Here is a 25,715-nt window from a genome sequence, read left to right on the forward strand (position 1 = left end):
TATTAAAAAAAAAAAGCTCATGGGTAGCGTTTATACTTAAGCTTATTTATTTATTTTTGTTATAAACAAAACTAGACCTTTGGGGTCTACTTAAATAACAACCTTCTCCCCTATGATCCCCATCCAAAGTACCTTGAGTAACATTGAATTGGATTCTCTCCTACCCGATAAACCTAGAGAATATGATAGCAAAAATCAATAGTAGGAACAACATACTGCAGAAACTATGGGGAACAAAGTGGGGAGCTTCAACTGTCACCCTCAATCTAGCAATCTAGCAGCACTAGAGTTGGTTTACTCTAGAGCAGAATACTGTGCCCCTGTATGGCTGAGTCCCCTTTGGGGAAAAGGGCGGCATATAAATGCAATAAGTTCAATTCAATTCTTAACAGCTGACATACTAATAAGTTAGATGCCAGATTCAACGACACCAGTGGTGGGTTGCAGGCGGTATGCCCTGGTACGGGTGTACTGGAGCCTGCCCGGAGCACCAGATCCCATTCCGGTATGGTGCTCTGGAGGGCCCCCTCGCCTGCCCAAGCTCCTTACCTGTCTTTTAAGTCTTTGGTGCTTACGTGCATGGCAACGCTTTGCTGAGCAGCTGGAGCGTTGCGGAGGCGGTGACGCATGTGCACGCTGTGCGTGCACTGCGCATGTCCATGTGGATGTCGTAGGATCTGGAACCCACCCCTGAATGACACCGTGAGGATTATAAGTGGATGTTTTAAAACCACTCCAAATTTCTGGCTTCCTGTTCTGAGGAATATAACACTGCCAACTTTACGAAGGCAAGACGCATAAATGAGGGAATACAGAAAAATTAAGAGCAACTCACTCCTACCACTGCATGCTGACCTTCCTCCTTCCTTAACCAGAAGATACAAATCCAGGAAGCCCCCCACTGGCCCACATCTGCCCAACAACTTTAAATCAATTCCTAGTGGAAAGCCAAATGGATCCTGGAATGTGCAGACATAGGAAGTCATGTAAATGACTCCACAAGAAAAGTGCCAGGCTTTGAACTATCATGACTACAATGGGAAATCCTGAACAGGATTCTTGATAGACAGAGTCTTGATAGATGCGCCTCACACGGCATCTATCAAGACTCTGTATAAATGGGACATATTATCCTCCACTCTGTGTGACTGCAGGGTCCCATGTCAGATAGTAAATCAGTCATAACTTAATGTAAGCTGAAAGCATATACTCGTCCAGTATCTGATGATTATTCTTATTTTAATATGAATGATGCTGTGCTTCAATGGTTAGATGGCTTAGATATTGGTATTTAAACATAGATCTGTTTAACATTTATATTTTATTGTGTTTACTAATCTAGGTGAAATGTTCGTATATAGTTCATGTATGAGATGCCATACGTTAAATAAATAATTGCTGCTTTGTTTAATGTGAAAGCTCCCCTGTCTTTTTGCAAGAGGGAATAATGCTGAGCAAATACTCAGGATGTTAAAGTATTAGTGAAGGTTTGATTATATGCAGTAATTGAGGGGGCGTTTTTCTCTTTCAGAATTCCACTAATGATTTCTGCTTCTAATAAAAAGAGTGACATAATTCATCTTCTCCTCCTTTATGGATCCGATGTTGCCCACACCGATAAAAATGGATGGTCAGCAAAAGATTATGCTCTGATTAGTGGTGATTCTATGTAAGCCGAAACATTTGTCTTTTCATTGTCACATAACCAAGAAACAAAACTATCCTATATGAAAATAAAAAGCATAACATGGATTAAGATTAGATAACATATTAGCAGGCTGTTAAAGTAGCATGCAAACAACTAAGTTATTGCTTTTTATTTAATATTGTTCTGTGTTGAGATTAATTGTGCTTTATTAAAATGTGTCAATATTGAGTAAAATATTTTTTTCTTTTAGCGTTAAGCAACATGTTGCTGATTTTTCCGGCTCCATTGACAGCGAAGAGTGGAATAACAGCGAAGAAGACTCATTAGGTGGCCAAAAAGTTCTCTTTAACTTAAGTGGTCAACAAAAAGGCAGAGATAATGGTATGACACTTGGTGCCCCTGCTAAAAATAAAGAAGGTAAATTTTAATGTAGTACAAATGGCTGGTCACTTAGTACAATTCTGTCCTTTCCCAATGGAAGTAGATGTTACTGCTATTGTTTGTAAAAAAATGTTTATTTTGTGTTCTAGGTCTGCAGAATATTTCTAACACAGCACAGAGGTGACAAAGATGCTTCAATAAGAAGCAGGTTGAATTTGTGCTTTCCCAAAACTAAATTTCATGGATGTTGCCACTACAGTGAAATTCTGGTGGCCTGTTATTTAAGCAACTGATTGGATAAGAGTTGCTGGTGTCTGACATAGCAAAGCAAAGAGATGCATTTCCTTAACTCCTGGAAGCTCACGTCCAAAGCAGTTTTGGAATTTTAAGTCAAAGCTTATGAACACCAAGGAAATCATTGAGCAAGCTATTTTCGTAGAAAACATTTTGAAAATAGTCAAATTTTAATGAAGGTTAGGTTTTGGCAGAGTGGTGTAAAGTTAGCATAGTGTGTTGCACATTATAATTGAGTCACATGATACGTATGTGTATTGTATGTTTGTGTTTATATGCTTCTAAGGGAAGCAGCATCAGCATTGATATATTTATTTATTTAATTTATTTAATTAATTAATTTGTATGCCGCCCACTCTCAAGGAGACTGTTGTGAATAAACCTGCTGGTTGCAAACTAGTCTTGGCGTAGGAGAAATAACAGGCCATAGGCAGGAAAAAGAGGCCAGAATGGAACAGGTAGCAGCAACTGGAGTCCAATTCCAGCCATGGATTTCCCTTGGCAACAGGGATGCCAGCCACTTCTTGAGGGATAATAACAATTTTGTCAAGGAAAACAGTGTTGCGGGTTCCTTGAATAATTCCTTGAACTCCATTAGCAAGGCAAAGAAAGATAGATTTGTTCTTTTTGGGGGGAAGCCAATAAACAATTCTGGTCAGATGTAGTAGTGGTGATTTACCAAATTTGCATTCCAGTTAGACTTCTGAGAAATGGGATATTTTCTAGGATAACTGATGTACTGACATCGTGCTATTTATTTTTTCTTCATTTCTTAATGAAACAGTGGTATTTCTCAAGGTGTATGTCCCCATAATCAGTTTCTCAGTTTGTTCTTAGAAGTTGAATGCCAATTGCTTCCTTTTCAAGACTGTTCCCCTAACTAACATTTTATTGTTGACAAAGTTGCTACTAAGTCCTACTCCTCATCTATCCTGAAGAATGGGGATAGACAAGAAAGCTTGGTTTGATGCTACTCTCAGCAATCGGTCAGCTCGATTTGCTTGGTATGGAAAATTGCTGCTGTATTTAATGTTTTAGCTAAGGGAAAATTAAATGCTATATGCTGTAGTGATGTTCTTGTGTGTTCTGTAGATGAGCTTTCTTTTATAGGGAGGCTGCTTAAATACAAAAATGGGCTGAGAATAATTGATACAATTTTCTTTGAATTTTTAAGTTGAAAATTCTGAAATCTGTTTATGTTACTTGAATATTTTGAAGCAGTGTGCTCCAAGTTCAGTTCAGTTTTATAGTTTGCAAAAAAAAGTTTAATTATTACTTCTATTGTTAAGTATTATTATGGTTCATTTTGCAGTCAGCCAGATGTTTAGACTGGATTTAGCGTTTTTATCCACTTATTGAATGCTTTCCAGGGACCTGGGATAGACAGACATTTTTTGATCATCAGAGGATATAAACTATTCCAAATAAAGCTGCCTTTTACAATTGGCTGATTATTATTATTGTTGTTATTGTTATTTTTAATATTTGGTGGCCTGTTTTGGTAGAGGCTGAATGGCTGAATTGTACTCTTTTGCTGATTCTTGGAAGAAAAAAATGAGGGAACAAGGGGCTTTTTAATTTTTTTTCTTGCATTTTAAAAATCAAAATTTTGGGAGTTGGGGTTGGAAGGAAGCAGTTTGAAACATTTCTTTAGAATGTTCGAGGTGGAACAGCTTTGTTTTATACTCTGCATAAAACTATTTTTGCTTTGTGCATATCTCTATTGCAAATATTAGAAACAAAAAAATGTATAGTTTCCATATTTGTAATATCTTTAGGAATTTATAGAAAATTCCCATTTTCTATGAAATGGCAATTCTGAATAACAGAAATAGCCAGTTTGGGCATTAGGAAAGTATCTACAAACAATATGAGAATTGAATCAAAATTTAAACAAATAATTATGATATTCCATATAAGGTGGGATTTGGAGATCTAGTTGTAGTTTTAATTTTCAAAGAACAAGGGGAAAATACCATTGGACAGATAATTTAAATGTATTATTCTTTTTTTAATATGATTTCTACAATTCTTACTTTATAAGATGATACATGTTTACATTCTGAATTTTTACTGTCACAGGCTTTGTGCTAAATAGAAAAATAGATAGAGAAATGCAGGAATTGCTCAACAAGTCAGAAAAGGAATAACTCACTACAGGTCAAATCTGTAATAATTTGTTTAAATGTTTAGTTCATAATATGGATAGCTTTTTTGTTTTCTTCTTACTCCTTTTAGAAAAGGTAGTAAGAGAGGACAATATTTGTAGCCCAGGGTTGAAATGAAGAGTGGGTGCGCCCTTCACTTGGTTGTTTCCTTGCAGATCTTTCATTACCCAAACTTGATAACAGCATCAGTGCTGGTGGGGAGTGGGTTTGCTCTCAATTTATATGTGACTTGCTCTGTCAGTGTTGGTGGGAATGATTTTGGTAGTTATTTGGTTAGGCTGTTTACTATTCGTTTGCTTTGTAAGTCCTTGATTGCGGTATTGTTTAATTGGTGATCTGATGTAATCTTGATTAATATCTGCTAATCTGAGTGATGAATGCTGGTGGAATATTAGACTTTTTGTTGCCTTTTTGGCTTGTCGATTGTCTCTTGAATGATATTTATATGTTGTTTATGTCTATGTATGTATTGATGGCTGATTTGTCAATGCTAAGCTTCCAGAAATTATCTTAGCATTTTTTGGGCTTGGCTTAGTTTAGGATAGTTAATAGTTCAGCATGGCCTCCATCTCTGGCCCTCCAGAGATCATCGGTCAATGCGACCAAAGCGGTTTCTGTGCTGTAACCAGGTCTGAAGCCGGACTGGAACGGGTCAGTTTGAGTGAATTCCACTTGAAATTGGCTTCTGACGGGGGGCTCTGAATTGTTCCTATTGGTGTATCTTCATGTTTTTTCAGTCCATGGAATTCATTGATTTTTTAATAAGATCTGGGGGATGAAATAATCGAAGAATTGCTTAGCCAACTATTGGCCTCCTACCCACCTTGGCCTCCTACCGACTGCCCCACCCACTGGACACCCCTGATTGCCTCCCTGCCTGGGAGTTGAACTGGCCACATCCCCCTCCACATACCCAGAGGACAAGCACAATGCTGATCTGGCCCTCAATGAAATCGAGTTTGACACCCCTGATCTACATCATATGCTTGGGTGCTTATTAATATAAAAATTGGGCTCAGACTGCTGAATGCTTTTTGTGTGTGTGTGCATGTAAGCCTTTTTCATATTTCATTCTTAGAATAACATGTCATTCTTTTATTGAACAAATAGAAAATTGCTACAATTGAAATGGAAATTCCATAAAACAAGCAATAAAAGTATTAAATCATAAACTTCTGTGCAATTTAAGATGCAATTAATTGCAAATATTTATACCGAATATAACTTCCAGTTTAAAAATTAGAAAAGTTTACAGTAAATACAAAAATCTAATTAAATAATGTTTGCCAACTTTTGTATAGCTACTGAGTAAGTTATTTTTTTTATTTTTAAGATATTTTTCTACATTTAAACTTCTGCAGTTTGATTTACTGTAATATAAAAAATCTTTATAGTTTTTTCCCTTGATTTGTCTGAATTTTTATATTTCTTTGTGTTTGGGTTTTTTACAGTTCTTGATAACCACTTTTCTGGAGACTCTACAAGGTAAGATTTAAATTTTGATTTAAATTCAGGAAGTTCCAGAAAAAGATAGATTCTTATTTATGTGTATATATGCCTTTGTGTTTAAGCAATTCTGAAAAAACAGATGATGATAGCTGGCTTTCTTCAGAAGAGGAGGAACTAGACTCTAGTCCCAAGGTAAGATTTTGTACAATGAACACTCAAAACCTCTAACAATGAAAGACTTGTTATGATAATAATTAATACTTTTTTGGATGGAAAGAAAATATGAACTTCAATTTATATCAGCGATTCTCAATCAGTGGGTCGCAACCCCTTTGGGGGTCGAAAGACCCTTTCACGGGAGTTGCAGAACATCCCAAAACCGATGCCACCACATCTGCCCTCTTCGGGACAGGTCCTCTTCAGAAGAACGAGACCCTACTGGTCCCCTTCGTGTTCTTCGCCTTCCAGCCGTGGCCCCACGCTGTGGAAAACATAGGCGCACGCACATCCTGCACAATTACAGCCCAGATCAGCACCAAAGCTCCTCTGCCAACTGGCCCTTCCTCCCTCGGAGGGCTTCGGGGGGAAGCTTCTGCAGAAGCCCGGGTAAGTGAGAACAGGTTCACACCGTTACAAAGTCTCTGAGGCTGTAATTGTATGGGGTGTGTGCGCACGCCTATGTTTTCCATGGCGTGGAGCCGCCCCGAGGCAGTGGGCAGTCTGATGATTCTGGAGCCCATCCGCAGGGAGTGGGGTCCCCCTCGCATTCCTCGTCTTCCCAGAGTTCCCCGGACTCATCGCCAGCCGCGCAGAACCTCGGCGAGGCTCCACGCCGTAGAAAACATAGGTGCGCGCACCCCCCCCCCTGCACAATTACAGCCTCGGATTCTTGGTTAACGGCGGGAACTTGTTCTCACTTGCCCAGGCTTCTGCGGAAGCGTCCCTCCAAGGCCCTGTGAGGGAGGAAGGGCAGTTGGGAGCGGGGCTTTGGTCCTGTTCCGGGCTGTAATTGCGCAGGGCGTGCGCTCGTCTATGTTTTCTAGGATGTGGGGCCGCGGCTGGAAGATGAAGGACGCGAGGTTAACCAGCAGGGCCTTGTCCTTCTGAAGAGGACCTGTTCTCGAAGAAGGGAGATGTGGTGGCATTGGTCTTGGGATGTTCTGTGGGGAGAAATGCCACTGCCAGGTACTTTTAACCATATATTTTGGTCCCATGACTGCAGAATGCTGCAAAAAATCATAAATGCAGGCCAGTTGTTGAGTGTTTCAAATGTGATTGGAACACTCAACAAGGTGACCACAGTATGTCTGTCTGTGTGAGAGAGACAGAGGGAGGGAGGGAATCAGAGAGAGATGGACAGACATAGAGAGAGAGACAGAGAGAGGGGGGAGGGAGGGAGGGAGAGACAGACAGAGAGAGACACACAGTGAGTGATTGAGTGAGAGAGACAGACAGACAGACACACACATACACATAGAGTGACAGAGAGACAGAGACAAGAGAGGGAGAGAGACAGAGACAGAGAGACACACACACAGAGTGGGTGAGAAACACAAACACAGTGACGGAAATGGGGAGAGAGGAGAGAGAGACAGAGTGATACAGAGAGAGAGATAGACAGATAGATACAGAGAGAGAATGACAGGCAGGGAGGGAGAGAGAGAGAGACAAAGAGCTACACAGTGAGAGACAGACAGAAAGAGAAAGGAAGAAAGAAAGAAAAAGAAAGAGAACTTATGACCACAATTTAGCCCAAAATTTTGGTTGCTAAGCAAGAGCATGGTTAAGTGGGTTTCACCACATTTTGTGCAACTGTGCAACGAGTTGGATGCGCTGAACAATGCTCTGCTATTTCACATTGCGCATACCTTCGCAAAATGTAGCAATGTAGTTTACTGTTGTCATATTAAGACTGTTACCCATGCTACATCATGCTTCAAGACAAAATTTCATTTATTTGTAATTAGAAATTATTTCACAATATATAATTACATATTGTTTTTGTGATTAATCACTATGCTTTAATTATGTTCAATTTGTAATAGTGAAAATGCATCCTCCACATCAGATATTTACGTTACAATTCATAACAGTAGCAACATTACAGTTATGAGGTAGCAACGAAAATAATTTTATGGTTGGGTCGCTCAACCATAAGGAACTGTATTAAAGGGTCGCAGCATTGGGAAGGTTGAGAACCACTGATTTAGATCTTAAATTTAGTACATAGAGCTTGAGCCATGGTGATGCAGTGGTTAGAATGCAGTATTGTGGGCTAATTCTGCTGATGGCCAATTCGTCGCACTTTGGCAGTTCGAGTCTCACTGGCTCAAAATTGACCCAGCCTTCCATCTTTCTGAGGTCAGTAAAATGAGGACCCAGATTTTGGGAGCAATATGCTGTCTTAGAAAGATTCATGTGCCTTGTTTCTAACACAGCAACATTCAAAATGCTTTTAACTGTTTCATGTGAAATAAAATAATTCATAATGTTCCACTGTGGAAAATGATGAGAATTTAAAACAAATGCTTTGTTTTTTATTCTAGTTTCACAAAAATAGGAGGGAAAGCAGGCCGTTCAAACTCCACCAATACCCATTCTACAGGAAAAGAGTTTAAAACGTTAAAAAGAATTCCTATAGCAAACAATGTAAACAGCAGTTAAGCCCATATTTTGTACCCTGGCAGACCTGTGCGAGCAGCCATAGAACTGAGCCCAGAGAAGAAATAGGGAACAGATGATAGATTGGGTTCGGTAGCAAATGCATACTTATTCACTTTCATACTAATAACCACCCAAGCATATGATGTACATTAACCACATAAAATTGTAATTTAAATATTGTAGTATAAAACTGCTCTATAACCAATTATTCCGAAATTGATTCCATTCTCTAAATATGAGCTTTTAATTGCTCTTCTGCACTCCACCCCTTTAACTAGTTCCATTGAATAGTAGCAAGAATAGGATGAACTTGCTATTTTATTGATTGATAATTCTACAGGTCTTCATGGTGTGTAAGTATTTAAAACTAGCCAGTCACTGAACATAAAATTATGTAGAACAAAATACCCCAAGCTAGTTTTGAATTTAGAAAAAAATGTTGGAACAGGAAGTATTTTCTAAACTGACACCATTTGAAAAAGCTGTGCTGAGCTCAGGATTGAATATGATTTTGTACTAGTATTTGGATCACTTTTTGTCATTTGAAAAATATGCATAGAATCTGAATTAAAAGGGGCTATGTATTCATACATTCAGTCTCCTGCTTAATGCAATATTCCAAACTTAAGCACCCTAGTGAGGTGGCTAGAATTAAAATAATATGTTTTTATCAATGTGGTATTACCATGGATAGAAGTTTGGACTAGATCAGGAAGACAGAAGTTCCACACTGTTTTAAGTTTCACTTAACCTATTAAGAAAGAGGAGGGTTGATACATTTATAAGTCTAGTTTTGTTTTTTGTTTTTTTAAGAAGAGTCGAATGTAAAGATAGTATAGCAATGGTTGTTACAGTGAAAACTTCTGTCCGCTTCAACTTTTATTCTTAGAAACCAGAAAAACCAAGTTTGGCTCAGCTAATGAAAATTCCATGGGACTTCTTGAAAAAATGTAAGTTGCTTGAACCAAATAAGTTATGATTATAGTGCTTATCTACAGAAAACATTAACTGTGTTTTAATCTCTGTGTGTGTGTTTGTATTTTGATACAGTAGATGAAAAAGATTGCACTATCCCAACAGAACCCTTAGGCAGTTCACAGCAAAATAAAGCAGATTATGAATTTGAAGAATGCAACGAATCCCTTCCTAAGCCTTTGTTCCAAGTCAAAACCTTCCCTCATTCTGTCCATTCCTCACCTGGCTCCTTTTCCAAATGTTCCCAGAGAACGTTGCATTCTAAACAGGTAATAAGTTTGAATTTATCCATTGTATTTTATTATTTATTGTATGTTTTTATACCCACATGTGATTTTGTGAAGATAATGAAAACAAAAATCAATCAAAAGAAAATACTCAAAAAAATATTCAAAAAAAAATTAACCACAATAAGCAAGAATTAAATGATTCTGATAGTTCTTTGGCAAGCAAGAAGGAAGAAGAATTGGATGGGAAGAGCAAAGAAGAGAAGAAAAAGGAAAAAGAGGAGGAAGAGGAAGAAGAAGAAAAAGTGAAAGAAATGGAGGAGCACTTGAATATAGAAAGGGAAGACGAAAACATAAAAACAATTTGGACCAAGGCAGAAGATAAGGAAGATGAATATGTTGACAAATTAGGAGGGAAAGAATATTCCAGAGAAAATAAACATGAGAGGGAAACAAAACTGTTTAAGTGTAATGATGAACTATGTAATGTACAAAATGAAAAGATGCAAGATGGTACTAATATTCCTGAAGCTTTTAGTTCTGGTCATTCTGAATCTTCACATTACCATACAATTACTAACAAGGTAAATAAGGAACAGCCTGAACATTCCGTTGAAAAAGAATCTAATTATGAAAATCAATTTCAGAAGTTACAAAAACTCCAGGACACACAGAATAATAATAAATTGTCATATGAGAATCAAAAAGAATTTTGCAAATCTGTTTTTTCTTTGGAGAATGTTGAAAAAACTACATTTATTTTCTCAACTAACTCTCAAGAAAATGGCATGGATTCCGTTCTGGATGATATTGAAAGTCATAATTCTGCATCAGAAGCAGAACTCAGAAAAAATACAAGTACACAAGAGAATAGTAGGGATCCTGATTTTGCAGGATATGAGATCCCTGGAAAAAAGGAATGTGTGGATTCAAAAAAACTGGAAGAAGCAATATATGAGCCAACAATATATAAATACAGTGATGATGAACATCTGAAAACTTTCCAATCTGATTTGAAAGTAAGTGAATCTATCGTAAAGGCAAAGACTTCATAAATAAAAATCTATTTCAACAAGCTTGTTCATTAATGATATTTTAATGGCACGGGACAAATAAAATCCATTCCAAGTCATTTAGTCCCCAATCCCTGGGCTGCAGCCTTTTCAAAATCTGATCGCAGGAGAAATGGGCAAGCATGTGTGTGTGAAGCTCTACTCGCACAAATGATGGGCAAGTATGTGTACAAAGCTCCACTGGAACTAGCAGAGGGTGCTTGTGATCACACATAAAGTAGGAGTGGAACTTTTTGAGCGCAAGGACCCTCCACTCCAGGGGTGTCCACTTGCATGAACGGAGTTTCAGTCACAAGTGCAATTACCAGCCACGAATGGAGCTTTGCATGTGAGTGCAAGGACCCTTCACTCGTGCTTGATCTCCATTTGCATGAGGAGAAGGCATGCATGCGCTCTGATTGCACAAATGGAGCTATGTGTGCGCCTGCCACTCATATACCCCTCCTCCTGCGTCAGACCACCAAGGTGGAAAGGTTGGGGACCATTGATTTAGAACACAATCAAGATTAATCATAGATTTGATCATATTCAAATGAAGCAAAAATACCCAAACTGGCTTAATAGTTTTATATACAATTCAAGATGTTGATTTTCTATGAAGCCATAATTACTTATAGCTAGAATACCCACTATTTTTTACTTAATTATTCATTCATTCATTCATCAAACAAAACTTACAAATTTGAACAAACAAAAAAACTAAAATGCGACAGGGATAATAGGCACTTTAGTGCACTTACACACGCCCCCCCAATTGCATAACCAGTCTTTAAGAATGGCTTCTAATTTTTTTCTCAAAATCAATTTTATAATTGCTAGATTGTCTTTTAATTATAAATTGCTTGGAAGATGGTACACAGAAAATAAGGCATATAGATTCATACTATAACACAATTATGTATATTTATAGGTTAATTTGATTAATAATTGTTTTTATTGTATTGATTAATAAAATGATGGTAATAACAACCACTATTTTATTAATAGTAATAATAACTGCATAATATATGTAACAAATAAATAATAAGTGTACATAGTGAAAATGTATAATTTATGGTCTTGGTCATTTAAAATAGCTTTTCTAGTATTATAAAATATCACATTTTACATTATACTGAAGATGCTTCAGTTCAGTGTTTCTTAAACTTTTTTCTCTCAGAATTCTTTCCCACTTTTAACAATTATGGAGAACCCCCCAAAAGCTTTTGTTTGGATGGACTATATATATAGCAGTATTTATCATATTAAAAATTAAAATTGATGCATTTACTTCTCATGATTGTTTGATGGAATTTTATTTTTCAGCATAGACTGCCAAATAATTTTGATTTTTTTTTAATTCCTGGGAGAGTCTTGGAGCACCTTACTACTGCTAGACCACTACTCTAGTTTATTACTTACAGTACATATGTGAATATATATTGAATATATATTCTTGGCAATATCCCAGACAGTTTATGACTCCCTGATAAAATCACATAAATTCTAAAGACTTCTTTAAAGTAATAACAGGTCATTACAATTTCCAATTGCTATATACAATAAACACTGAATGTTGTTCTTTCGGTTAGGAGAAGCCTTCAAAAGATGAAGAAGGTGGTGAACAGGATATTGCCAATAAAAAAAATATTGTTTGTAAGTAGTCTTTGAATATCTCACCAAAAGGTATAAGTTTTAGTTATATTAACTAGTCTGCGGTCACTTCACATATTTATGCATTATAGTTTCATTAAGCTAATAGTTTAATACATAAAATTCATGAAACCAATAATTAATTGGTTATTGCCACAAATCTTAATATAGTTTAATATTATAAGATTAAAATATATAAACAAAACTGTTTCTGGAAATAGCCTATTTGTAATTAAGTTATTTATTATGAACTGAACATCTATTGGAATGCTATCGTTCTTTAATTCTTTAAAGTGTTATATATCAGTTTTCATGCTCTGTGTTTAAAAACTTCTGTGGCTGGTTTCTGAAAATCTGTGTAAGGAGAAGGTAGTTTTCTGAAAAAAACTTTTTTTTTTAAATTTGGGGGCTGAACAAAAAGATTCAATTAATTTTGCTTTCGCTTCTCAGCAATATTTCAGTAAAAGTAATGTGCATAGCTAATGTCAGAAGGCAGCTATCAAAATTATTTAGTTGTTTAAATGTAATAATTGCCCTATAATCTAGTTAACTCTTTTGTCTTGCCTTGTCAAGGTGTGATACAAGAATAGGACTGAGGCATGATAAATTGGCAGACCCAATCAAACATGGAGGTGGAGGAATGAATAGCATCTGGCAATACTTTTTAAATCTGAATTGCCACAATCTCAATTTTTGAATAATGGACACAGTATTTTGTAAACAATTTACTAATTTATTTTATAGCTAAATCAACTTTGGGTGAGGATAAAGATGAAGAGGAAAAGTATACAGAATCTCCATGGGATTCAGAAGTAGGTTTTTAAATTTTTCTGTGCTCTATGATTTTAAAAAAAGCTTCCATTTTAAAATCTGTTTTGATTTATTGTTTCTCATATTAATCAGTTTTAGCTTCTAGTGTCTATGGATATGTTTTTAGCTTGCTAACAATAATGTTGTTACCATTAAATCAAAATATTTATTTGGTGCTCCAAGTTATGAGTTATGAAAGTTTATTTATATGCCGCCCTTTTCCCTGGGGGGACTCAGGGCAGCTTACAACTCGAAGGGGGGGGGGAACAAACATTTAACACGTAAAAACAATACATAATTAAAAGCACAACATTCATACCATTCGGGTGGGTTACCGTCTTTAGCCCCAGGCCTGACGGGATAGCCAGATTTTAAGGGCTGTGCGGAAAGTCTGGAGGGTGGTGAGGATACGAATCCCCATGGGGAGATCGTTCCATAGGGTCGGAGCTGCCACCGAGAAGGCTCTCCTCCACGTAGTTGCCAGTCGGCATTGACCGGCAGATGGAACTCGGAGGAGGCCTAGTCTATGGGATCTAATCGGTCGCGTGGAGGTAATTGGCAGGAGGCGGTCTCTCAAGTACCCAGATCCACTACCATGAAGGGCTTTATGGGTGACAAGTAGCACCTTGAAGCGTATCCGGAGATCGACAGGTAGCCAGTGCAGCTCGCAGAGGATAGGTGTTATGTGGGTGAACCGAAGTGCACCCACAATCGCTCACGCGGCCGCATTCTGGACTAGCTGAAGTCGCCGAATACTCTTCAAGGGCAGCCCCATGTAGAGCACATTGCAGTATTCCAGCCTAGAGGTCACAAGGCGTTTGAGTTTATTTTCCACACAGTTACTTATAAGCTTTACCCACTTGGTATTTTCAAAATGGCCAGTGAGAAAAATATTTTTTAATTTCAAACCATTTATTTGTATACAGAATTCTAGGAATTCATCTGCCTATATAGATAATGTTATATATTATATGGATAATATTTTCCATGTCAGTTGGTTACAAAACTTCTGTGCCACCTTACCAGAGCCATCACTTACATCACTTATCATCATTATTAAACATTTATTTGACTACTACAATTATTACTTCCTTTTATGTGAAATATTCTAAGTCTAGAATAATTTTGTATTATGGCATTTCATCACATCATCCCAAAACCATCCATTAATATTACATCTTTAAATTGTATTCTATATAAAATTGTTTATCTTTGAGTACAAAACTTTTGTGCATCCTCTCCATAGTCCTCACTTACAATTTATGTAAAATTCCACATTGTCAATCATACACACACACACACACACACACACACACACACACACACACACACACATTATTATCCTTGTTAATCATTTATTTGACTATAACTATTGTTACTTCATTTTATGTGTAATATTCTAAAAGGCTTCAAGGAAGGGTGAAAAACTGTCTCAAAAGAAGGCCGAAGTCAGCTGGCCAGTGCGTGAATGCATGCTGGCTAGACAGCAGGCAACACCGCGTGTGCCTGACAAATGGCTCTGTGTGCCACCTGTGGCACCCGTGCCATAGGTTCGCCATCACGGGTATAGGGTCCATAGTTGGAAATGTGTCATTATTAAAGGCTTTCTCTGATGTTCTATAGTTTTGCTTTATGGAATTGTCTTAATGCTTAAAGTTATAAATATATACTTTTGTGTTTAATAAAATGTTTTTCTTGTATGAGATTCTAGTGTCTTCTCTTACATGGCACATGAGAATAGTGATAACTGATACTGAAAATTTTTGAATACTAGTAGTTCACTTTGCTTTTGGTCTTGAGTTATAACCAACTCATTCTAGGATGCATTCTTAGTTGAAGTAGGTGTGAGGTACTTCAGAAAGGAGATTTGAAATTTAGTGTATCTGAAATTCAGGTTTTGTAAAAGTATTTTTTTTAAAAAAATCATTTTATTTCCAGCTAACTTTTCTACTCTAATAAATTAAAATGGGAACGGTTGCAATCCTTAATACGAATGTCTGTTCAAACATTTCAGTTGTAAGTAAATGCAAATCAACCATTTCTTAAAAGCTAAACTTACAAATTCAAATGCTTTTATGTTCTTTGTAATTAAAAGCTTTCATAATCTGTTAAGAAATATCTTTCTTTTTTGTAGAAAAATAAAGATAAACAAAATGGGTATATGTCTATAGTTGTATGTATGTTTCTCACATATGTGTGTTTCCAATAGTGTACTTCAGAAAGCCCCAGGAAGCCAACTATTAGTTCTCTACCTATACCTCCTGCCAAAACTGGAATACATATGCACAGTATTATAGAAGAGCCATTTAATGGTAAATTCATCATAAATTATCCCTTTTGTTATATCAACATACATAAATATTTTAAATGTTTTTCAGTTGTTTAGATATGGAAAATATAATGGAATGGCTAAGGGTTGTGGGGGGGGTGGGGGGGTAGGTGGGTTGATTTATATATATTGCCAATATATTCCCAACAAATTTCTATAACTAGTAAGACTTTATTCTGGGTCTACCTGATTCAACTTGTACCTTAATGTACAGGTTATACCGATATATTTTCCTCCTACAATAACCCTATAAAATATCTAACAAAAGAATAAAAAGAAGGGTGCAGATAAGAAAAAATAGAAAAGGAAAAAGAATAAAGTAAAGAAAAAGAAAGAAAAAATATAAAGAATTTGGATTTGGATTTGTTTATTTATAGGCCGCCCTTTTCCCTGAGGGGACTCAGGGCGGCTTACAATCAAAAAAGGAAGGGGAGTGTAGGACAATACCAAAAAGAAATGTGCACAAAGTAAATTAGACAGTAAAACTCAACATTCACTCTGCATTCGGGAGGGGCGAAAATAAGATTATCCCCAGGCCTGACGGGCTAGCCAGTTCTTGAGGGCTGTGCGGAAGGCCTGGACGGTGGTGAGGGTACGAATCTCCACGGGGAGATTGTTCCATAGTGTCGGAGCCGCAACAGAGAAGGCTCTCCTCCGAGTAGTCGCCAGTCGGCACTGACTGGCGGATGGAATACGGAGGAGGCCAACTCTATGCGATCTGATGGGACGCAGGGAGGTAATTGGCAGAAGGCGGTCTCTCAAATAGCCAGATCCACTACCATGGAGCGCTTTATAGGTGGTGAGTAAGACCTTGAAGTGCACCCGGAGACCAACAGGTAGCCAGTGCAGCTCACGGAGGATCGGTGTTATGTGGGCGAACCGTGGTGCACCCACGATCACTCGCGCGGCCGCATTCTGGACTAGCTGAAGTCTTCGGATGCTCTTCAAGGGCAGCCCCATGTAGAGCACATTACAGTATTCCAGCCTAGAGATCACAAGGGCTCGAGTGACTGTTGTGAGGGCCTCCCGGTTCAGGTAGGGCCGCAACTGGTGCACCAGGCGAACCTGGGCAAATGCCCCCCTGGTCACAGCTGAGAGATGGTGGTCAAAAGTTAGCTGTGAATCCAGGAGGACTCCCAAGTTGCGGGCCCTTTCTGAGGGGTATAAATTTTGTCCCCCCAGCCTGAGTGATGGTCACAAGAATTATCACAAGTACAAACAATTTTAGTAATTTATCACCTTCTCTTAAAATACAACAAATGATCTATTCTTCCCATATCCTATTTCTTATTTATAAACAAACATATAACACCTACCGTATTTTTCGGAGTATAAGACACACCTTTTTCTCTCAAAAAAGTGTGAAAATCTGGGTGTGTCTTATACACTGAATGCAGCATTTTTTGCCTTTTTTCCCCCCTAGGAAAACCAGGTTTACAGGTTAGTACTACTTTTGTTACATGAATTTATTTAACTGTTTTTACTACTACATTGTGGTATCTTATTTTATTCTTCACTGAATTATCTTTATAGCAAAATATCTCAAAAAAACCCTTGGTATGTGAATCTCCTGCTCCTGTTGTAAAAAAGACAATCATAGAAAAGCAAAAATCAGGTAACTACATTATATGGGGCTTAAAACATTATATGATACATATTATTACGTATTTTAAATTCTAATATTTAATTTTGCCATATATTACAAAAAAATAAATAATTTTTGCTTATGAAATTAAATGTTGTATCCGCAAAAAAAAAGGAATGTACTTTTCTGTTAAACTATAGAAAATTGAATTCTGTTCATTTGAGATATGTACAAATAAATGTAATGGTTAAGTCAAAATAGTTTCTAGGACCTATCAATGTTTTAAGAACCAAATGCTGATATACTACAAATGTAGGAATGTTTCAGCCATAGACTTTTTTGTTGTTAATATTGGCAACCTAATAGATCTTTATATTAACTTGATTTCAAAATACATTTGATTAACGTTTGCTAAACTATTGTATGTTGTTGTATTTACTGCTTTAATCTTTTTTAATCTTTTTTTGTTGTTAGATACATCTGACTGGGATTCTACCAGTATTTCTCTGAAAAGTATTCCATGTGTTAAACCAGATGACATGTTTATGTTGGAAGATCATGTATCTCCACAATTAATAAAAACAAATGTTACACCTGAAATCTCCGTGCCTGTGAAGGAAGTCTCCCGTGCTCAAAATGTAATTTCTTCAAAAGGTAGTTGATGTCATTTTTAATAAAATCAAAGTTTTCTGCAGGAGGGGGGGGGGGGATAATTCTGATCCCAATTTAGTTAACCCTAATCTGAAACAAATAATTCATTGTTTCTTTCATTCTTCTGCTGAGAACATTCTGCCACCTCGAAATGATTCAGCCTACAGACTTTTGGGAGATGACGCAACTAGTTTAGTACACCTGGATTGGGGAATTCTCTGCCATTCTTCCTTGCAAACCCTCTCAAGCTTCATCAGGTTGGATGGTGACTGTCAGGCAGCCATTTTCAGGTCCCTCCAGAGATGTTGAATAGGGTTCAAGTCAGGGCTCTGGCTGGGCCACTAGAGGACATTCACAGAGTTATCCCTAAGCAAAAATATTGTTTGTAAGCAGTCTTTGAATATCTCACCAAAAGGTATAAGTTTTAGTTATATTAACTAGTCTGCAGTGACCTCACATATTTATGCATTATAGTTTCATTAAGCTAATAGTTTAATACATAAAATTCATGGAACCAATAATTAATTGGTTATTGCCATGAATCTTAATATAGTTTAATATTATAAGATTAAAATATATAAACAAAACTTTAATTTTGCCATATATTACAAAAAAATAAATAATTTTTGCTTATGAAATTAAATGTTGTATCCGCAAAAAAAAAGGAATGTACTTTTCTGTTAAACTATAGAAAATTTAATTCTTTTCATTTGAGATATGTACAAATAAATGTAATGGTTAAGTCAAAATAGTTTCTAGGACCTATCAATGTTTTAAGAACCAAATGCTGATATACTACAAATGTAGGAATGTTTCAGCCATAGACTTTTTTGTTGTTAATATTGGCAACCTAATAGATCTTTATATTAACTTGATTTCAAAATACATTTGATTAACGTTTGCTAAACTATTGTATGTTGTTGTATTTACTGCTTTAATCTTTTTTAATCTTTTTTTGTTGTTAGATACATCTGACTGGGATTCTACCAGTATTTCTCTGAAAAGTATTCCATGTGTTAAACCAGATGACATGTTTATGTTGGAAGATCATGTATCTCCACAATTAATAAAAACAAATGTTACACCTGAAATCTCCGTGCCTGTGAAGGAAGTCTCCCGTGCTCAAAATGTAATTTCTTCAAAAGGTAGTTGATGTCATTTTTAATAAAATCAAAGTTTTCTGCAGGAGGGGGGGGGGGGATAATTCTGATCCCAATTTAGTTAACCCTAATCTGAAACAAATAATTCATTGTTTCTTTCATTCTTCTGCTGAGAACATTCTGCCACCTCGAAATGATTCAGCCTACAGACTTTTGGGAGATGACGCAACTAGTTTAGTACACCTGGATTGGGGAATTCTCTGCCATTCTTCCTTGCAAACCCTCTCAAGCTTCATCAGGTTGGATGGTGACTGTCAGGCAGCCATTTTCAGGTCCCTCCAGAGATGTTGAATAGGGTTCAAGTCAGGGCTCTGGCTGGGCCACTAGAGGACATTCACAGAGTTATCCCTAAGCAAAAATATTGTTTGTAAGCAGTCTTTGAATATCTCACCAAAAGGTATAAGTTTTAGTTATATTAACTAGTCTGCAGTGACCTCACATATTTATGCATTATAGTTTCATTAAGCTAATAGTTTAATACATAAAATTCATGGAACCAATAATTAATTGGTTATTGCCATGAATCTTAATATAGTTTAATATTATAAGATTAAAATATATAAACAAAACTTTAATTTTGCCATATATTACAAAAAAATAAATAATTTTTGCTTATGAAATTAAATGTTGTATCCGCAAAAAAAAAGGAATGTACTTTTCTGTTAAACTATAGAAAATTTAATTCTTTTCATTTGAGATATGTACAAATAAATGTAATGGTTAAGTCAAAATAGTTTCTAGGACCTATCAATGTTTTAAGAACCAAATGCTGATATACTACAAATGTAGGAATGTTTCAGCCATAGACTTTTTTGTTGTTAATATTGGCAACCTAATAGATCTTTATATTAACTTGATTTCAAAATACATTTGATTAACGTTTGCTAAACTATTGTATGTTGTTGTATTTACTGCTTTAATCTTTTTTAATCTTTTTTTGTTGTTAGATACATCTGACTGGGATTCTACCAGTATTTCTCTGAAAAGTATTCCATGTGTTAAACCAGATGACATGTTTATGTTGGAAGATCATGTATCTCCACAATTAATAAAAACAAATGTTACACCTGAAATCTCCGTGCCTGTGAAGGAAGTCTCCCGTGCTCAAAATGTAATTTCTTCAAAAGGTAGTTGATGTCATTTTTAATAAAATCAAAGTTTTCTGCAGGAGGGGGGGGGGAATAATTCTGATCCCAATTTAGTTAACCCCAATCTGAAACAAATAATTCATTGTTTCTTTCATTCTTCTGCTGAGAACATTCTGCCACCTCGAAATGATTCAGCCTACAGACTTTTGGGAGATGACGCAACTAGTTTAGTACACCTGGATTGGGGAATTCTCTGCCATTCTTCCTTGCAAACCCTCTCAAGCTTCATCAGGTTGGATGGTGACTGTCAGGCAGCCATTTTCAGGTCCCTCCAGAGATGTTGAATAGGGTTCAAGTCAGGGCTCTGGCTGGGCCACTAGAGGACATTCACAGAGTTATCCCTAAGCAAAAATATTGTTTGTAAGCAGTCTTTGAATATCTCACCAAAAGGTATAAGTTTTAGTTATATTAACTAGTCTGCAGTGACCTCACATATTTATGCATTATAGTTTCATTAAGCTAATAGTTTAATACATAAAATTCATGGAACCAATAATTAATTGGTTATTGCCATGAATCTTAATATAGTTTAATATTATAAGATTAAAATATATAAACAAAACTTTAATTTTGCCATATATTACAAAAAAATAAATAATTTTTGCTTATGAAATTAAATGTTGTATCCGCAAAAAAAAGGAATGTACTTTTCTGTTAAACTATAGAAAATTTAATTCTTTTCATTTGAGATATGTACAAATAAATGTAATGGTTAAGTCAAAATAGTTTCTAGGACCTATCAATGTTTTAAGAACCAAATGCTGATATACTACAAATGTAGGAATGTTTCAGCCATAGACTTTTTTGTTGTTAATATTGGCAACCTAATAGATCTTTATATTAACTTGATTTCAAAATACATTTGATTAACGTTTGCTAAACTATTGTATGTTGTTGTATTTACTGCTTTAATCTTTTTTAATCTTTTTTTGTTGTTAGATACATCTGACTGGGATTCTACCAGTATTTCTCTGAAAAGTATTCCATGTGTTAAACCAGATGACATGTTTATGTTGGAAGATCATGTATCTCCACAATTAATAAAAACAAATGTTACACCTGAAATCTCCGTGCCTGTGAAGGAAGTCTCCCGTGCTCAAAATGTAATTTCTTCAAAAGGTAGTTGATGTCATTTTTAATAAAATCAAAGTTTTCTGCAGGAGGGGGGGGGAATAATTCTGATCCCAATTTAGTTAACCCTAATCTGAAACAAATAATTCATTGTTTCTTTCATTCTTCTGCTGAGAACATTCTGCCACCTCGAAATGATTCAGCCTACAGACTTTTGGGAGATGACGCAACTAGTTTAGTACACCTGGATTGGGGAATTCTCTGCCATTCTTCCTTGCAAACCCTCTCAAGCTTCATCAGGTTGGATGGTGACTGTCAGGCAGCCATTTTCAGGTCCCTCCAGAGATGTTGAATAGGGTTCAAGTCAGGGCTCTGGCTGGGCCACTAGAGGACATTCACAGAGTTATCCCTAAGCAATTCCTGTCTTTTCCCTGTGTGCTTAGGATTATTGTCAGGTTGAAAGTGAAGTTTTGGCCCAGTCTGAGGTCCTGAAAACTGTGGGAAAGTTTTAATTGAAGATATCCTTGTATTTTGCTCCATTCAGCTGTCTGTTAACCCTGACCAGTCCCCCTGTCCCTGCTACTGAAAATCACCCCCACAGCATGATGCTACCATCATGCTTTACTGTTGGGATGGTGTTGGGCAGTTGATGAGTAGTGCCTGGTTTCTTGCAGACATAACGTTTAGAAGTGAGGCCCAACAATTCAATCTTGGTTTTATCAGACCAGAGACTCTTGTTCCTCACAGTGTGAAAGTCCTTCAGGTGCTTTTTTGCAAACTCCAAGTGGGTTTACATGTGTTTTGCACTGAGAGGGTCTGTCTAGCCACTGTGCCATAAAGCCCAGATCAGTGATGGTTGTCCACCTGGAATTCTGTCCATTTACACATAGGACCTCTGGAGCTCACTCAGAGTAACCATTGGGTTCATGGTCACTTCTCTTCCTATCTCCACGGGGCCAGTTCCTGGTTGTGCCAAACATCTTTCCTTTGAGAATGATGGAGGCCACTGTGCTGTTAGGAACCTTCAGGACAGCAGAAATTTTATTGTAGCCTTCCCCAGATTCGTGCCTTGCAATAAACCTGTCTCTGAGCTCTGCAGGCACTATGCTTTATCAGCTGAGAGGCCTTTAATAGAGAGGTGTGTTCCTTTCCAAATCATGTCCAATCAGTTTAATTTACCATAGTTGACTCCAGTGAAGGTGTAGAAACATGTCAGCAACCATCAAGAGAAATGGGAGGTACCAGAGCTAATGTACTTCATGTGGTGTTGCAAAGGATCTGAATACTAATCCCAATGTGATATTTCAGTTATATCTTTTTCATAAATATAAAGACCTTTCTAAAATTATGTTTTCACTTTGTCTTTATGGGATACTGAATGTCGTAGATTAATGAGAAAAAATGAATTTCAACAACTGTAGAATCAGCTAACCTAACAAAATTGATAAAAGTGCAGGTGGTCTGAATGCTTTCTGAATGTATTGTAAATATGAGAAGCATCTCATATCTTATGAATATATACCGTCTGCTCAAGGTGTATGAGGACAGCATGGCACTGCAGAATTAGGCAAAACTAAGTTGTAATAGATTTTAGATACATGCTAAAAGTTAATCCACCTCTATATGTTTAATGCTTTGTAAAACAAACAAATGTGAGTAGGAAATTAACAGATAAATACCACTGATCTGTAAATAAAGGACATTATTCTTCATATGCTAGGTTCCCTTGCTATGCTGGGAATTTTTTATTTGATAATATGCAAAATGCACCTTCACTGTGAAACAATGTTTATATACAATCTCATTTCAAGTCAAACATCTCTTGGAAAATGCAAATCAACTAGCAAATTATAATATGTTATTCAACATTTTATTATAGGTCAGCAATATATTGAACACAAAACCATCAAAGAATTTAAAAGTAAAAGCAAGGTATGTATACAAAGTTCATTTAAATATTGATATTTCTTTGTATTATGTGCCTGAAACAAATTTTAACATTTCTGAAACTAAAGACACATTTGATATTAGTTATTAAAATGTAATGAAAGAATATTAATCCTATATCATTAGCTTTGTATTCTGCAGTTGTGGATTATGGAATGCTCAATGATGTCTATGTAAAGGAAAAACTAAACGCTCTGCTTTTGGGACAAAAATGGTATTGGGAGCGGTGTCTGTTTCTATTGATAAATAGAATAATTGGGCTTTAACCCTTATTTATATGATTCCCTGTATATTAAGCCATCAAGACATACTACGTCCTTACATGTTTCCTGACATATATCCTGTCACCAAAGCACACAGTTTTAATTTTCTTATTCTAATATGTTTTTCCCAATCTGATTAATTATATAAAAATAAATTAATATCATTTATTATACAAATAAATATAAGATGATATTCCTGTCCTTTGTCTATCCACACCCAATTTTAATATTAAAGATTCCTTTTTGGCATGATAGGTGGCCTTCCTCAGCCTTCGCATTCCAAATTCATGGACTTAATTCTTGGGTTCCTCAGCAATGGGGAATTTGTGAGAAGCCTGAGAGAGGAAGTCTAGACATTCAAATTAGGAAAGTCTTGGATGAAATGTTACTTGCTTGGAAATTATAGAAATTATTAGAACCAATGAATTGTTTTTCATCAAACACACCTATTCTTGAGCTAACAGATACCTCTGGGAGCTTTATTCATAAAGATGTTCCTAGAGAGAACCATCACCTGCCCTAAATCTACCCTACTTAAACTAGGCAGATTCTACCTTGCAGATTAAATTTCACGTCTTTTCACTGGAGTTATTTCTATGGAGTTACTTTACTGTGCAACTCAACTAAGTAATTCCTCCAGCAGCAGAACAATGGAACAATTGTAAAATTTGCATCTTGCAAGGTTTTCAGCAATACTATGAAATTCTGTTAGGTTGAGTTGAGCTTTATTGTACTGCTAGAAAAGGTACACTGTAGGTATGAATTTGATCAATTGGAAATTAACATTTCAAATTCAAGAATTTAAATAATTTACCATATTTTTCAAAGTATAAGACGCTCTGAAGTATAAGACGCACCTAGATTTTGGGGAGGAAAACAAGGGAAAAATATCTGCCTCCTTGCAATAAACAATACAGACCATATACACCGTTTGTAGTGTTATATTTCAGACTATACTTGTACAAATGCTGTTAAAATTGATGTGCTTTCTGGAAGTATAGTTATTCTCTGCTATTTAAAAGAACAGCACTTTTTAAAACAATAGCCTGGGCCTCTTCAGATCAAGCATTTATTTAAAACTACTTCTTCATTTTGTTAAGTTGACTAAAATTATAATAAAGTAGTTTTTTAAAAATAAGTCTAATAATTTGAACCTTCTATAGGCATTTATAGTTGTTGACTTAGCTCCTTGCAGCAAAGAGCCTGATTAGCACAAGAAAAAAAGAATCTGCCTCCCAGCAATTTGCCATGTGGAGCAAACAGCAAGTTTCACTCCCAATCATCAGCTGTTCGAGGCTGCAGGGATTGCTATAGCTTATTGAAGCCTCCGCAAGCCCCCATTTGTTGCAAAGAGGTAAATTGCTGGGAGGCAGAGGCCAAAGGGTTGGGGCCGGTGGGTGGGTGGGTGGGTCTACATTCAGTGTATAAGATGCACCCAAATTTTCACCCTCTTTTGGGGGGGGGAGGTGCGTCTTATACTCTGAAAAATATGGTAGGTGCATTGCTAGTTGAGAGTGGTACTTGAGATAATTTTTTCTCTCACAAAGACCTGGCTGGCATATACAACTGTCATTACTCCTGGTTGATTGTGTCATTAATTTGATATCAGCTTTGAATGTATTTATTTTTTTTGTCACCCATTCTCTGGAGTATCTTTTTACCCCATCTCAAATGGGGTACCTTATTCAGTCTCAGATTAGAATTTTTATTTGCATATGTTTTTAAAGATTTGTTAGGATTATGGTCCTTTTAATCAGTAATGCTGATAATGACACATGATTATGCTTGGTATTTATAGTCTATATTGGTGATAACGCTTTTGCTGTGCACTGGCGTAATACATATTTGATATTTCATATACAAATAACATTCAAACATAAATGTTATAACATTTCTATGAGATACGTTCAGCAGTTGCAAAATATGACTTTCATAAAATTCTAGTAGTTGGTACCACTTCTAGACAGGATTGTGTTCAGTTTGGGAGAGCCATCAGTGAGATATTGACTGAGAAGTTACTACATATTATTGTACATTCCTATCCCGGAGAGAATGCCAGATAAAGAATACTTATTGATTTGAAGATTATGACCTCCATAGATAGTGGAGAATCTGAAACTGTTTTTCCCAACTTCCCAATTAGAGGGACGCTGCTAGATAGGATTGACAAGCGATTAATTATAAATATGCCAATGCAAAAAAAGGAAACCTATTTTAAGTTTAATTATGGTATACTGTGC

General features: G+C 36.3%; 1 protein-coding gene across 1 annotated transcript in view; it reads left to right on the forward strand.

Moving 5' to 3' along the window:
- LOC106543538 (uncharacterized) overlaps positions 1 to 25,715 on the forward strand; it is an 82,342-nt gene that overhangs the window by 19,315 nt on the left and 37,312 nt on the right. Inside the window, 16 exon segments of the mRNA XM_087722621.1 lie at positions 1,532 to 1,669; positions 1,899 to 2,065; positions 5,943 to 5,976; positions 6,063 to 6,132; positions 9,494 to 9,554; positions 9,655 to 9,848; positions 12,451 to 12,514; positions 13,256 to 13,323; positions 15,531 to 15,633; positions 17,074 to 17,090; positions 17,184 to 17,265; positions 17,710 to 17,889; positions 18,852 to 19,031; positions 19,994 to 20,173; positions 21,134 to 21,313; positions 23,145 to 23,197. Of these exon segments, the coding sequence (XP_087578747.1) occupies positions 1,532 to 1,669; positions 1,899 to 2,065; positions 5,943 to 5,976; positions 6,063 to 6,132; positions 9,494 to 9,554; positions 9,655 to 9,848; positions 12,451 to 12,514; positions 13,256 to 13,323; positions 15,531 to 15,633; positions 17,074 to 17,090; positions 17,184 to 17,265; positions 17,710 to 17,889; positions 18,852 to 19,031; positions 19,994 to 20,173; positions 21,134 to 21,313; positions 23,145 to 23,197 (1,771 nt within the window).

This window comes from Thamnophis sirtalis, unplaced genomic scaffold (genome assembly GCF_051295495.1).
Source record: "Thamnophis sirtalis isolate CommonGarterSnake01/CBP01778 unplaced genomic scaffold, rThaSir2_p1.2 scaffold_9, whole genome shotgun sequence".
In the NCBI taxonomy this organism is placed as follows: Eukaryota; Metazoa; Chordata; class Lepidosauria; order Squamata; family Natricidae; genus Thamnophis; species Thamnophis sirtalis.